Source organism: Hyaena hyaena, unplaced genomic scaffold, assembly GCF_003009895.1.
Source record: "Hyaena hyaena isolate Hyena2069 unplaced genomic scaffold, ASM300989v1 scaffold_44, whole genome shotgun sequence".
NCBI lineage: Eukaryota > Metazoa > Chordata > Mammalia > Carnivora > Hyaenidae > Hyaena > Hyaena hyaena.
Window position 1 is genome coordinate 4731089 of NW_024080676.1, and position 16017 is coordinate 4747105.

At 42.2% G+C, this 16017-nt stretch overlaps 1 protein-coding gene across 2 annotated transcripts in view; it reads right to left on the reverse strand.

The window, feature by feature from the left end:
• Nucleotides 1-5547: 5547 nt before the first annotated feature.
• The window catches only part of ARHGAP19 (Rho GTPase activating protein 19), a 61829-nt gene continuing 51359 nt past the window's right edge, over nt 5548-16017 (reverse strand). For both annotated transcript variants that reach the window (XM_039230255.1, XM_039230254.1), the window contains 4 exons: nt 14312-14410; nt 9466-9576; nt 8883-8961; nt 5548-5867 (listed from right to left, as the gene is read on the reverse strand). In XM_039230255.1, coding sequence (XP_039086186.1) covers nt 5857-5867; nt 8883-8961; nt 9466-9576; nt 14312-14410 — 300 coding nt within the window. In that variant the 3' untranslated portion in view covers nt 5548-5856. The remainder of the gene's footprint in view (nt 5868-8882; nt 8962-9465; nt 9577-14311; nt 14411-16017) is intronic.

Consider the following 16017-nt stretch of genomic DNA (forward strand, 5'->3'; position numbering starts at 1 on the left):
GTGAGATCATGGCCTGAGCTGAAGTCAGACACTCAAGCAACTGAGATACACAGGCGCCCCTGCCATATGCTTTTAATTCAGAAATGTAGGTAGGAGCAAAAAGTGGGTATCCCACCACAGGGGACAGAGGCCAGAGAACTGGACCGGGAGGAAGGGTAGGCTAAGGAAACCTTTCCCAGTTCTCTGTTTTCCCGTCTTCCCTTTCTGTTATTTAATACATGTCTGGCGTCTTCATTCCTTTCTACAATTTGAGTATGGATTATGTGCCCGGCACCGTACTAAGTATTTTGAATCTCCTCCTATTTTTCAAAATAACTCTGGTCTCCTCTGCACCTTTTTCTTCTCTTTTGCATTGCTCGGTTTCCCATGTGCTATCTATGAGTGTCTCCGTGATTTGCTCTCTAGGAAAAGATGCGGCTCCTTTCTTTAAATAATATATAAGCTGGCCCCTGGGGCCTGGGGAGAGGGACAGACAGTTCTGTGTGGCACCTGGGGGGCCAGCATGGCAAACAAGGAGCACATGGGTAGGTGATTCAGTAAAGACAACTGCAGCGTTTTTATTTCAGTCCAGATTTAAGTAACTCCTTTGTTATCAAAAATAACTATGGCAGCATCAATAATCTGCTGCTTCTAAAATGTATTCTTGGCAGAGAGAGAGAGAATTAACATCTAATGAATACTTGCCATCTGCCAGGCACTGGGGAAGGCTAGTGGTCCTCAGTATTTAGTGGTCAAGGACTCCTCTGGGATTCTTGTGGAAGCTACAAAAATCTCTCCCTTAGAAAAATTCAAATGTACACAAAATTTTACACACAATTACAAGGGCAGACAATGTTCCAAAGCATAATCACAGACCCCAGGTTAAAACCCCTTGTGAGGGGCACCTGGGTGGCTCAGGCGATTAAGTGTCCAACTCTTGGTTTCAGCTCAGGTCATGATCTCATGTTTTGTGGGTTCGAGCCACACTACCAGCACGGAGCCTGCTTGGAATTCTCCCTCTTCTTCTCTGCCCTTCCTCCCACTTGTACTTTTTTTCTCTCTCGAAATACATAAACACTAAAAAAAAAAAAAAAAAGGGGGGGTGCCTGGGTGGCTTAGTCGGTTAAGCATCCGACTTTCGCTTAGGTCATGATCTCTTGGTTCGTGGGTTCGAGCCCCGCGTCGGGCTCTGTGCTGTCAGCTCAGAGCCTGGAGCCTGTTTCAGTCTGTGACTCCCTCTCTCTCTGACCCTCCCCTGCTCACGCTGTCTCTCTCTCTCTCTCCTAGAAATAAATAAAACATTAAAAAAAAAAAAAAAAACAGACTTTTCTGCCAAGCCCTCACATCTGAAAGCGCAGCACTACTGAGACAAGATACCATTATCCCCACCTTACAGATGAGGGGGCATCCCCAAGGTCATATATATCATAAGTGGCAGAAACATTTCAACCAGGTTGTCTAAACACCTCAGTTGCTGCCCTCGATGAAAATGTCAATCGGTTTTTACTATTAGTATAACTGTCATTCCCTTTTCTTGTTTTTTAAGATTTTAAGTAATCTCTTCACCTGATATGGTACTCGAACCCACAACCCCCAGATCAACTGTCACTCGCTCCACCAACTGAGCGACCAGGCACCTCGTCACTCCTTATCTTTATACAAGGAAATAAGATCCTGTGAGAAGCTAAATCTGTGCAAAACCTTCCAGACCCAGCCACAGGACACCAGAAAGCTCAGACATCCCAGAGGTTCCAATCCCATTTCCTGCCAGCCAAAAGCCCCACTCGTGTGAACTTACCTACCCAGCTGGAAACCAAGCCAAAGAGCTACTTTTCTTAGACTGGTTTCATATTCCTCAGAATAAGAGGCCAACCTCTTTGTCAATAATATCTCAATAAAACTAAGGGGAAACATTTTTTTGAGAAGCAATCTCTCCTTAAGATAGTCTATCAGTGAAAATGGGAATTAAGAGACCAAAGCCTATGGATATGAAACAAAAGATTTAATTTCAGAATATCACATGAATAAAAAAGACACTGCATATGATTGTTTATTTACAGTTACATAGATATATCTGATATATAGTCAAGTAAGAAAGATATACAAAAAAGGGTGAAACAGTTAAGAAACGTCGTTTCTCTTGTTGAGCGAGCTCAGGGAGAGTGTAAGGGCAACCCCTGCTATGAAGGGCCCCGGGGCAGGAGCAGTTTTCCCAGCAGGCTCTGGCAGGCTCCCAGCAAGTGAGGGGGAGTGCTCTGCTCAAGGGCTCTTCAGCCCCCAGGCTGTGGCCTCGCACACTCCAGCTTCCGGCAACCCAAGCGCTTGGGCCATACCACCCCACCTCCTCACTAGCCCCGGCACTGACTCTCCACTAGAGGAAAGACGGCAGCAGTGGCTGCTGGGAAAGCTAGCTTTTCCATGGAGAATTTTAGATTGGGTTAATTACCACTGGTTTGAAAAGCTTGTGCATCTTAGGAACCCAAATCTTCCCTAGATTCTAGAGCAATCTTGCCAAATGCTGATGTCCAGGTTTAGAGCAAGGTCCTGTCTTCAGTACAAAAGCTTCAGGGTGGAGGGAACAGGGATGAGGCTCTCCCTGGGAAAAGGAGTTCTACTTAGAACAGACCTTCCAGCATTTGCATGAGGCCCTGTATGAAGTAAGGAAGCAGCGAGAGTCTAGAGAAGCCCGTTCTGGAAGACAGCTGCCCCAGGTACACATGGGCCACACAGCTGGTCACTGCGAGGCTGCAATGACCACGGGTTCTCCTAGGGGGCAGTATTTTAAACCATATCCTTCCTAATAGATGCTCCTCTGAGAGAAGCCGCACAACACTGCTCCCAGGGAGGCAAGGCTCAGCTCCCACACTCTGGGATCTGCTGGCTTCCTCACAGGCCAACGCGCAGCTGCCCCTGCAGTGGCCACGCCATCAACAGCCCCGCACTGCTCCACTTCCCAAGGGTGCTCCCTTGTCATTCCTGCCAGACCCAAGAAGGATATTTGGGGTGAAGAGTGTGTGGAGGACCAACTGCGGTGTCAGTTTCAATCCGCTGAGTACCATCGCCTCTGACATGTTTTGGCACTTATGGCCCTCGGGTACGATCAGTTATCTTCTGATCTTCTTTTGCTGCGGCGGTGGAAATTTTCAAACCAGACTCACTGGGCCCAGTGCAAAAGTCTATCATAAAAGGTTAGACACCCCAGTGCCTAGAGTCTTCACTGATTTACGCAGTGATTTGAATAAGGCGGTGCTCTGTGTTTCCACATTCACGCCCACTGGCACACATACACTGCCCTGCACTGACACATCAGAATCCATCGCAACCGACCCCAGAAAGAAATGAAATCTTAAAAGCCATAAGAAGACGCATTTCCAAAGAGACTGTTCCAACATGAAAAATAAACATAACAGATTTAAAAAAACATCTTATAGATTAAAAAACTGTTAAATACTGGCTCAAGAAAACCCGCCCACCAAGTCAGAAGGGAGACAGCACCCATCTGTGGCAAATGATAAAGGGCTTTTGTCTTTAAGTTCTCCGTAAGATTCCACAGGATTAGAACACTTACATATTATAAGGCAGAAGGTTATGCTGTTTATTTCTCAAATTTGTATTCCAACTAGATCACAGCTTCTATTCAAAAACGACCTATCACACCCTTTAAGCAAGGGTAGGTATATTTAATAAATAATGTAAAGGAAACACACATACCCGAATACACACATAAATTGCCCAAGGGGGCAAGCTGTATAAAAGCATGCGTGTATGGCAAGCATCTCTCTCACCACCCCGGTGCCAGAGCACCACCCTGGGTTATCAGCTCCATCCAACCAAAGAGAGTCTCCTAAGTCTCAGCCACCTCCCTCAAATAGGACACCAGGACAAACTTGATGACAGGGAGCTATCAGGTCACTGCTCTGCGCTCTGCACCTGAGGCCAGGCCTGTTTAACAGAGCACACCACTCTGGGAAGAAAACATTTAGACGAATCAAGAAAGAACTACAGAGTTAAGGAAGAGCATTACTTCAGTCTGGTCACACCAAAAGCAGTTCACTGGTAGCTAATGCTTATTTTCTCAATAAGAAAAAGGCCAAATAGAAATCAACATAAATGAATGCGCTAAAAATATTTTTAAGAATGACATAAAACTGTTTTAGAGAAAAGGGATTCTATTCAGGTTTTACTCCTCACCATCTACTGTTCATAATCCATCGAACCGGAAAGCCAAATTGTACATTCCCCTTCACTACTGCTGTTACAGCAACAAATGAAACGAAGTGTAAAGAGAGGACTGACACCTGGACACAAAGCCAACTGGTGCTCCCCGCCCGGAGTCATCTTCCATTTCAGGAGAAACGCAGCTATTTCCAATAGTTTAAAGAGAGTCAGCAAACCATACTTTGCTGGGCAACTGCGTCCCCATGGAGCATGACTCACCCCAGCACAGGGCGAGAGCAGCTGCACAGCCTAACAGAGCAGGCCCACTCTGACCGTCCTCGCCGGCCACTCACCGCTCTCTAGGCAGTAAGTCTGCACCCCAGCTCAAAGGCATGCCACCGCTCACCTCCAACACTCGTGAACGTCCCCAGCCCGGTCAAAGCCCCAGCCCCACCTCCAGCCCACACCTATGCCCATCCTGCTGAGGAGGGGGCGGCGCAGCAGCCCTCCTCAAGCACTGGTGATAAGCCTCAACTGCTTCCAGAGGAGAACACTTTAAATCCTCCCAGCCTGCAGAGTGATGCTCGTTTCCTCCCTGCAGCTTCAGCTTGCTCTCAGGAGACAGTCTGCCTGCACACCCGATCCCTTAGAAAGATGCAATGTAATCCCACCCAGAAGGAGTCAGCCCCGACGCAAAGCCAGCTGGGCCCATCCTAGTCACACTCCCGAGCTTCTGCTACATGCAGATATATCAGCAAACCTCTATTAAGCCGTCAGTGACTTTCCTTGAGTCACAGTGATTGGCACAGAAGTACTGGCACCAGAGATGTTTCAGGCGAGAGGAGACTGAATGAAGGAGACGAGTTCAGCAACCACACAACAATTACTTTGGCATCATTGAGGAAAGGGGAAGAGAGGGAAGGAGGGAGAGGTGCAGGGAGGGAAGAAGGGAAAAAGTTTAATAACTGACATTTGTTAAAATAGTCTATCATTCTGAATTCTCCTTTTTCAATACCACAGGCCAAATACCTGCAATCTCAGGCCCAAGAAATAATTTTTAAATTTCCAGGAAAGCTGTTAAGTTCTCTGGACACAAATGGTATTGAGGAGTACAGCCTCATGAGATAAAGAGCTTTCCAAAAGGTTAAGGTGAAAAAGAGAGAAAAGACATCTGTCTCAGATGCAATTTAGATTACCTATCCAAAAAATGGCTTTAAAAGACAAACAACAAACAAGAAACAACAAAAATATCACCAACATTACCAAAACAGAGAAAAGCCCCAAATATCAGTTAAAAATATATCAACCCACTAGGATTGACAGTACTTTTTAAAAAAAAATCACGGACAGTTGAGTACAACTTTCATACCTGTAAAAGTAATATCTGCCTAAACAAATAAATACACGGAATGAGCACTGAAGCCCACCTGGGTCTGCGCATTTACTGTGCTGTGTGAGCTGGTTGGCTGGTTAGTGGTTTCCCCATAATACTTTCAAACAGAGAGAAAGTGAGAGATGCCAGCTCATTCAGGAGGCAGAGTCGGTAGACATTATCCAATGAGTGGGGTTAGAGGTATCAGTCAGGTCACAGGGTTAGTTGACTTTCACAATTCAAAATGCAGCAAGCAGGCTGCAAGTCCAAGCTTTTCTGCGAGTGGTAATGATGTCTGGCCCACTCAGAGAAAATTCTAGGTGGACAACAGGAAAACGCTGGATCCTTCAGAGGAATCCTAGGTCGAAAGAAAAACAAGAACATTAAAAGCACATTTATAAATATTTCTTTTTGCAAACATCCCACCTAAAAGCTAGACTATCTTCACTTAATATTTTCTACAAACTGAAGGTTAAAGAGCTTGATTGAGAATTTATGACTCTCCACCAAGTAAACATCACTTTGTCCACTTGCCTTAATCTCAGTTCATTAAAAACAACCTGGGGCGTCCAACTTCAGCTCAGGTCATGATCTCATGGTTCATGAGTTCAAGCCTTGCGTCGGGCTCTGTGCTGACAGCTCAGAGCCTGGAGCCTGCTTTGAATTCTGTGTCTCCCTCTCTCTCTACTCCTCCCCCTCCCTCCATCTCTCCTCCCTCCCTCCCCCTCTCAAAAAATAAAGATTAAAAATTAATTAAATTTTAAAAAGTAATGGCAATAACAGCTACCACTTTACTAAGTGCATATTTTATTCCAGACATTGCTGAGTTCCTTATATACATTATCTCATTTAATCTTCACAATAATCTGTGCATGAGATAACACTCTTTCCACTTTACAGGTGAAAAATCTGAAACCTACCTAAGTTAACTTGTCCCAAGATAAACAGCTATTGAGCAGCAAAGCTGGGAACTCAACCAAAGCCTAACTGAATGCAGAGTTCATGTTCTTACCACCACTATGCCTCTCACCAGTGAATGTTTACTAAACGCCTACTAGATGCTAGGCACTGTCACTACTGGGAGAAAAAGAATAGGAAACAGGAGACCACAAATATATTCTTAAGTCTGGCCCTTGTCTTCCAGAAGTGAAACGTGCTACAGATATCAGATGATACATGTGAAGTAAATAATGATGAATTATAATACTAAATGTCAATATTTTAGTAGGGTCCATAAGACTTCAAAGGAAAACGTACATCTGGCTGGGTGAGCCAAAGGTTTCAAAGAAGAGATGATGTTTAGGTTAGGCTTTGAAGAATGGGTAAGATTCTAACTACTGAAAATAATGCCCATTAATAAGGAGGTGCTAAATCAGCAATTCTCCTCTGGGGGTCCCCAGGAGACACTTGGCAATGTTTGGAGGCATTTTTGGTTGTCAAAATTGGGGGAAGAGTGCTACTGGCATCTAATGGGTAGACACCAAGGAATGTTGCTAAGTACAGGGGAGTTCCCTACAGCAAAGAATTATCTGACCCAAAACGTCCACAGAACCAGGTTGAGAAACCCTGTGCTAAATGAACCCCTTTTTGTATTGTGCTTTTTTTTTTTTAATTTAGAGAGAAAGCACAGGTGCACACAAGGGAGGGGGGAGGAGGGGCGGGGGGAGGAGGGGCAGGAGGAGGGGGGGAGGGAGAGAGAGAGAGAGAAATAATCTTAAACAGGTTCCACATTCAGTACAGAGCCTAATGTGGGGCTCAATCCCATGACCCTGGGATCATGACCTGAGCCAAATCAAGTGCTACTTTGTTTTTGGTTTTGTTTTTTAATTTTGTTAATGTTTTATTTATTTCTGAGAAACAGACAGCATGAGCAGGGGAGGGTCAGAGAGAAAAGGAGACACAGAATCTGAAACAGGCTCCAGGCTCTGAGCTAGCTGTCAGCACAGAGCCCGATGCGGGGCTCAAACCCCCCGCAAACTGCGAGATCATGACCTGAGCCGAAGTCAGACGCCCAACTGACTGAGCCACCCAGGCGCCCCTCAAGTGCTACTTTGGATCCTCTGCCCTCCTCTCTCTCTCTGTCCCTCCACCACTCAAGCTCTCTCAGCTCTCTCTCTTTCTCAAAAAGGAATAAACATTAAAAGAGAGAGAGTTGCATGCTCTACCAAGTCAGCCAGGGACAATTGAATCACTAACATTTTTGAGAATCTAATAAAACTTTATGTTCTGTCCTCCAGAAAAACGTACACAGGCACCTCCACATGAAATGACATCAACAATGTGAGGAACTTTATCAGAGTCTTCAGGGGGTCCACAGGTAACAGCTCAAGAATCCCTGTTCTAAATCTTCTTGGTAAAATATGAACCTGGCTTCTTTTTTTTTTTTAACTGTTTATTTTTGAAAGAGAGAGAGAAAGAACACAAACGGGGTAGGTGCGGGAGCGGGGGGGGCGGACAGAGGATCTAAAACAGGCTCTGCACTGACAGCAGAGAACCCTATGCAGGGCTGGAACTCACTAGGAACCGTGAGATCATGACCTGAGCTGAAGTCGTACACTTAACCAACTGAGCCACCAGGTGCCCGTGAGTCTTTTAAAACAAGACCAAGTCTCATCTGATTTTCCCCAATCACTCTAGCACTACTAGTCAGTGCTTTACAAACACTATTTCATAAGGAATCTGTGAACTAGATATAACTATTATCCTTATTTACAGAGAAGGAAACAAGCTCAGAGAGAATGAGTGGTCTTTCTGGGCCAGAGGAATGACAGCTCAAATTAGGTCTAATGACAAGTCCCCTGGTCCTCCCAATGGACCACATGGCATCTTCAGAGGAAAGCATAGCAGCCACCACTTTTCATCCCCAAGCCTGGGGCAAATGGCAGTAAGTGCCAAAAAATCTTTTTTGTCCTGAGTATCCTCAGAAATATGTTGTACAATACGATTTCCAGGATCCGTCAGCTGTTTATTCATTGGGAAGCCTCTCTGAGTAAACAAGACCAAAGTCTACACAGAAAGAGAACATAACTATTCCATGTTTCATCAGCATATTCTTAGCACTTCTGTACTTGGTTTCACAAATTAGTTTACACTTGCTTTTCATTTGCTTAACAAGTATTCTTCAGATTTTGTTCACACATGTCCCATCTGTCCAAGAATGCAGGGACCGTGTGGTTTGTCTTCACAGCTCTGCGCCTCAGCACCTGGGACAGCGCCAGGTACACGCTCAGTAACCATCCGCTAAATGAACTCAAGGGCAAAGACCCAGCCTTGCTATATTACATTGCTTCTGACACTGGGAATTCAAACTCTGCTCCTGACTGACTAAATGCAGAAAGGACTTACATTCAGTAAGAATAAGTATAATTAGTACCTTTTTTCCCCTCTTTCTTCCCCTCAGACCATTTCAATCTTGTTGGCATCATCGTGACAGCTGGAGAGCCAGGAAATAACTGTAACAAGAAAATTTTATACTGGCTTAATTGTGCTAATATCATTCTTATACAGACGTTACTAACAGTAGAATTACTTGTTTGTTCAATTGCAATGTGAAGAGTTTTATGGAGGCGTATTTATATCATTGATCTTAACTGATTTTACTGCTGGCTTTATGCAGCAGCATGTCTAGTATACATGAGACTACCCAACAGGTAATGCAGCATCAAGTAGGCCCTGCTCTGTGTTACCTGCCCCACAGAGTCACCCTGTAAGAACTATTTCTTCCAGCACTCTGTGGAGCTATGTCACTGTATTTGTCATCTCTGTGTATGACTGGCTATATCCTCCTAAATCACACGTGTTTGTTTTGGCCATCAACATAAGTGGAAGGGTTGAGAAAAAGGCATACTTTCATGGCCCAGAGAAACACAACAGCAAATAAAACAGATGACAGTATAGCAATATTTCTCCCTTCTACAAATGTACACAAAGAGAATGTCCAAAGAACAGTATCTTACTAAGTTCATATTTTCTTTGCTCGCTCTCTTCAATTCACCAATGGCTACAGATTCCGGAGTAGGGTACTTGTTTTTCTTTTCTGACATCATCTGATTTCCCAGGACCTTCCGCTGATTTAGGAAGAGAAAATATGTGATTTATAAAGGTCTACTATATCTGTATTATAGCTATACTGGTCTTTAAAACTACAGTTTCTTTTTTTTTTAAGTTTATTTATTTATTTTGAGAGAGAGAGAGAGCGAGAACGAACAAGCAGGGGAGGGGCAGAGAGAGAGAGAGAGAGGGAGGATCCAAAGCAGGCTCCATGCTGTCAGTGCAGAGCCCAGCACAGGGCTCAAACTCACTAACCATGAGATCATGACCTGAGCCAGAAGCTTTACTGAATGAGCCACCTAGGCATCCTACTATAGTTTCTTAGCTTCAAAATTTTTTCAAAGAAAAAAAAAAAGTAAAATAAATTAAAATAAATAAAATAACAAAAATAAAAATTAAAAAATTTCAGCTTTCTGATAAATTCTCCCAGGGCATCTTGTACAAAGGAGGCCAAAGCATGTTACAAAGAAACCCTGAAATTACTGCCTTTTGGTGATCACTTTTCCTCTACATTTAAAATAGCTCAAATGTAAGAAGCCATTTTATAGTTGATTTAAACTAGCTAATGTAGGCCAATTACAGTGTGCTTCTGAGACCATTAAAAAAAAAAAAAAAGCACCAGTTATTTACCAATATAATTTGTTCCACAAAGACATGCTGTCTCTGGCAGCCATTAAGAGTCCCCTCCCTACTCAAGGACAGTTCCGCTAGGCCCACTCTAAGACTGCTTCCCTGTCACGTCCTCACACAGGATTAGAAAACTGGAGGAGTCTTTAAGAGTTTCTAATACAGTCACAAGAGCACACAGGTCTTCTTAAGAGGGTCACATGAATATATTGTCATTCAGAGCAGGACAAAAAGCCCTTTCTTCTCCGAACAGCTTAGAAGCTGACCTAACCTACTGAAACAGCTGACAGTGACAATTCTACCATCTTTGGGGAAATCTTCCCTTTTTTCTTCTTAGACTAAGCTTAAATCCCAAAAAGGAATGTAATAAAACTAGAAGATTAAACTCTACAATATAAATTTTAGCAGCAATATTAAGAATATTCCAATGTAGGGCACCCTGGGTATCCCAGAAGGTTAAGTATCTGACGCTTGATTTCAGCTCAAGTCATGGTCTCAAGTTTGTGAGTTTGAACCCCATGTCAGGCTCTGCCCTGGCAGTGGAGAGACTGCTGAGGATTCTCTCTTCCCCTCTCTGACTCTCCCCGCTCTCTCTCTCTCAAAATAAATAAATAAACTTAAAAAAAAAAAAGAATAGGGGCACCTGGGTGGCTCAGTCGGTTAAGCGTCCAACTTCGGCTCAGGTCATGATCTCATGGTTAATGGGTTTGAGCCCCACGTCGGGCTCTGTGCTGACAGCTCAGAGCCTGGAGCCTGCTTCAGATTCTGTATCTCCCTCTCTCTCTGACCCTCCCTTGCTCACACTGTCTCTCTCTCTCTCTCTCTCTCTCAGAAATAAATAGAACATTAAATTTTTTTTTAAAAAAGAAGAATATTCCAATGTAATAAGTTATTTACACGAGAGGAATTCTGGAGGAAAAAGTCTAGCCCAAAAAAAGGGATAAACAAAATATAAATCAAATATCTAAAACACAGAGCTGCTGGAAAAATGAGACTACTACATCTTCCTTTCTGAAATCAGATATCACCTCAGAAAAGCTGGAATGGGGATGCTAGAAGCCATAGGAGTGGCTGTAAAGCTTCTAATGAACTTTTTAAAAAGACATTTGAGTATCCCGTCACTATTGAGTGGAAACTATTATTAGCTCGAAAGTCTTTTCATTTACAACAAAAATACTTTATCCTTCTGTTTCATAAAATTTGGTAACGTTTGTTTGTATTTAAAGCTGTTGTTCTAAAATGTTTTATCCTGCTAGAATTATAAGCTCTATTATAATTCTAAAGTTCTAAATTGTCTCTCAGTAAATGGGCAACTGCCAAGAGGATACCCCGCTCTTACATCTGAAGCCACACTTAGCACGACATCTAGAGCCGCCACAGAGAACTCACTAGGAAAACTACACCTACCCAGCTTCAGTTAAAGAAATATTTGTCTGACTGACACACAGAGAAACATCTGACTAATAACTTTTCTTGTTATCAATCATCTCAAAGACAGGAAGTCAGACACAATGACAGACTTCCAAGTAAAATGAACTGTTCATTCCAAGTAAAATGAAAGGATGTTCATTTTATGAATTACACCTAAGCAGGTGAATGTAATGCTAGCGTTCTAGCAAAATAAACTACTTTTTAATTATAGTAAAATACACACAACACAAAATTTACCATCTAACCATGTTAAGCATGTAGTCTGATGGCATTACTTCCACTCATATCGTCGGGCAACCATCACCACCGTCCACCTCCAGAACTGTTTCATCTTCCCGCACAGAAAACATGTCCCCACTAGACAATAATCCCCAAGTCCCCCCAAACCCTTAGCTCCTGACAACCACCATTCCACTCTCTTTCCCCATGAATTTGACTATTCTAGGTCTCTCGTATAAGTGGCATCATATAGTACTTGTTCTTTTAGGACTGGATTATTTCATTATTTCATTTAGCATAATGTCCTCAAGGCTCATCCATGTTGTCAGAATTTCCTTCCTTTTTTAAGGCTGAAGAGTATTCCACTGTGTGTATAAAAACATTCTGTTTATCCATTCATCTATCAATAGATACTTAGGTGGTTTCCACCTTTTGGTTTTTGTGAATAATGCTGCTACAAACATGGTGTACAAATATCTGGTTCTTGTCCTTACTTTTGATTCTTTCAAGTGTGTACTCAGAAGTGGACTTGGGGGCGCCTCGGTGGCTCAGTTGGTTAAGCGTCTGACTTCGGCTCAGGTCATGATCTCACAGTTCATGGGTTTGAGCCCCGTGTCGGGCTCTGTGCGGACAGCTAGCTCAGAGCCTGGAGCCTGTTTCAGATTCTGTGTCTCCCTCTCTCTCTGACCTTCCCCTGCTCACGTTGTCTGTCTGTCTGTCTCTCTCTCTCTCTCAGAAATAAATAAAACATTTTAAAAATTAAAAAAAAAAAGTGCACTTGCTGAATCATATAGTAATCCTATTTAATTTTTTGAGGAACTGCCGTACTATTATCCTTGGCAGCTGCACCACATCCTCACCATCACTTGTTATTCTCTATTTGTTTTTTTAATAATAGCCATCTTATGGTGTGTGACTTGCTATCTGACTGTGGCTTTGATTTGCATTTCCCTAAAGATAAGTGGTATTGAGCATCTTTTCATGTGTTTATTGGCATTTGTGTATCTTCTTTGGAGAAATGTCCAAGCCCTTTGCCCATTTTCTAATTTTCTTCTCTGTTGTTATAAGAGATCATTATATAATCTGGACATTAACTCCATAGCAGACATATGTTTTACAAATATTTTACATTCTGTGAGTTGACCTTTCATTCTGTTGATCACAAAGGAAATTTTGATGTTAAGCAAGACTAATGTATCAGAAGCTACTGGCCCTCTAAATCAGGATTGAGAGTGAATTCTATACTCTTATTAATGGTAATAGCTAAGGCCCAAATTAGGGTTAGATGACACAGCAATGGCTAACAACTGCAGCTTGAAAAAAATATATATTACAATGTATTTTTCTTTTTAGGGAATAATGTTTATTTTAAACAGAGCTCCTTAATGTTGCTGGATTTATAGATTTTAATAGTGTTAAAACAACTTTTAAATAAAAACAGCAGAACACAGAACTGTGCTTAATCTCTCTCCAAGTTCACCAGAACGTTGCCTTAGTTTATGCCTGAAAATATGAACCCCATAATTGGGTTATCTACTGCCACCTAATGGCAATATCCCTTAACCACAAGTTGAGATCATCTGTGAAGACGTAAATTCAACCTGCACAGAGACGGCAGCAACAGCACAGAAGTAGATACTGTATTTGCTTTAAAAACAAGATTTTTAAGTAATTTGACAGAGAGGGAATATACAACTGATTAAAATATTAAGCTTATAAAAATTTCAGCTACATGGGTGGATCAGTTTGTTAGGCGGCCAACTCTTGATTTCAGCTCAGGTCATGATTTAGAGTCCCACATCACCCATGCATGTGCTCTCTCTCTCTCTTTCTCTCTCTCAAAATAAATAAACTTTTTAAAAAAATCCATTTCTTAACCATTTCCATAAGTCTGTCAACTCCCTCACTTCTCCAAAAGCTTTTGCAAATTGTGCAGTGAAGTGTTTGGCACAAAGCAAAGAACTCTCTACACTGCTCAGCAATGGGGACTCTCAGGGTGCCTGGGTGGCTCAGTCGGTTAAACGTCTGATTTCAGCTCAGGTCATGATCTCATGGTTCATGGGTTCGGAGCCCCACATCAGGCTCTGTGCTGACAGCTAGCTCAGAGCCTGGAAACTGCTTCTGATTCTGTGTCTCCCTTTCTCTCTGCTCACGCTCACTCTCTCTCCCTCTCTCAGAAATAAATAAAAACATTAAAAAAGGGGGGGGGGATGGGGACTCTGTCCTCAGCCCCCAAGAGAAGGAAGGACCTTTCTTTTACTCTTCCCTTCTCCAATCCCAGAGCCCCTTCTCCAATTTGAAACAGCAAAATGCTATAAAAACTAAAAGTTCTTCCAAATTCTATCCTTAACCTCTTACAAACAAATCCTTTGTAGGATCCCAAAGAATAGAAGAAAACTGTTTACACATAAGAAAAGTCAGACTGTTAAAGTTTCTCTAAGTCAATGCTGAAGAAGACAACACAAGTATACCTACCTTAATAAGGCCACTGAAAGAACGTGAACGGGCTCTCTTCTGTACCTGAGGAGTGGAAGATTCTCGCCCTGGTGTCTGGGTCACTGATTGCTTATTAAACTAAGAGAAAACATGAACATTTTACTATTATTTCCCCCATCAAAAAACAGGATTCTGTGACAATCAATAGATAAGTATAAATATCCGGAAAAGTCCAAGATCTCCAGCTGGTAATCAAGATTTTTTTGCAGAAAGTATCTTGGACAAAGAGAGTGACTAGCACAACCTAAAAGAGTCCTTAATTTAACATAAACTGCATACAGAATAAAAAAGTGACTAAAGCTCTTTAAATGGACATCTATCATGACTGCTTGCCAGCATTACTATCAGAGGAAATACATCAGAATAAAAATTTGACGAGGTACCTGAGTGGTTCAGTTGGTTAAGCACTTGACTCCCAATTTCGGCTCAGGTCACAATCTCAGTTGTGAGAACGAGCCCCGAGTCAGGCTCTGCACTGGGCATGGAGCCTGTGTAGTATTCTCTCTCTCCCTCTCCCTCTCCCTCTGTCCTTCCCCCACTCGCTAGTGCTTGCTCTCTTCCAAAAGAATTGTCAATGTTATCAATATCAGCTCTCTGTTTGATAGTATCTAACATAGTCTACAACCATACCACCCTGAACGCGCCCTATCTTGTCTGATCTCAGAAGCTAAGCAGGGTCGGGCCTGGTTAGTACTTGAATGGGAGATAGTATCTAACATAAAAAAATGGAAGGCCTAAGACATTGTGTAGTCTTAATGCTTTGATTAGCCATTCATCTTCCCACATAAAAAAATGATACAGTACTTAATTCTGCTTATCTGCATTTTCTAACTATAGTTTTTAAATATGTGAATTATAAGTTTGCAAATATTTATCAGTTCAGGTTCAGTTCTGGAGATCTTAAAAAACAACATTTTCATACATATTATATAGGTACCAAAATATTCTCAACATTAATGATCTCAGCAGACAGAAAATTTAGTCACTTCTAAAGAGCTTAGCAAGAAGCATCCCTCCTGGATATATTGGGACAAGTGACAACTTATTATTCCTGAAAATGTTGGACAGGTACAGTAAGGTGGGCTATCTTGTATCCAGCAGGTAAGAGTGTTAATAATTTTCTGGGAAGCTTTTTAGTAATGTGTCCAGAGTCTTTTAAAAATGCATACAGTACCCCTTGTATTCATGGTTTTGCCTTCCGTGGTTTCAGCTACCCGTAATGAACCACAGTCCAGAGCGGATGATCCTCTTTCTGATATGCTGTCAGGGGTGAGCAGTGAGCCTAACGCTACATCACAATATCTACATCGTTCACCCCACTTCAGCTAATCAAGTGAACATTGTATCACTTCAAGTTATCATAAGAAGGGTGAGTACAGTATAGTGAGATACATTGAAGGAGAACACATTTGCATAACTTTTATTACACTATACTATTATACTTGTTCTATATTATTATTATTGTGGTTATTGTGGTTATTATTGTTGTTAATCTCTCATTGTGCCTAATTTATAAATTAAACTTTATCATAAGTATGTATGTATTTAAAAAAACATAGTATATGTAGGGTTCAGTATTATCTGTGGTTTTCAGGCATCCACCAGGGTCCTGGAATGCATCCCCTGAAGAGGCAGGAACTACTGTATTAAAAAATAACACACCACCAGGGCACCTGGGAGGCTCA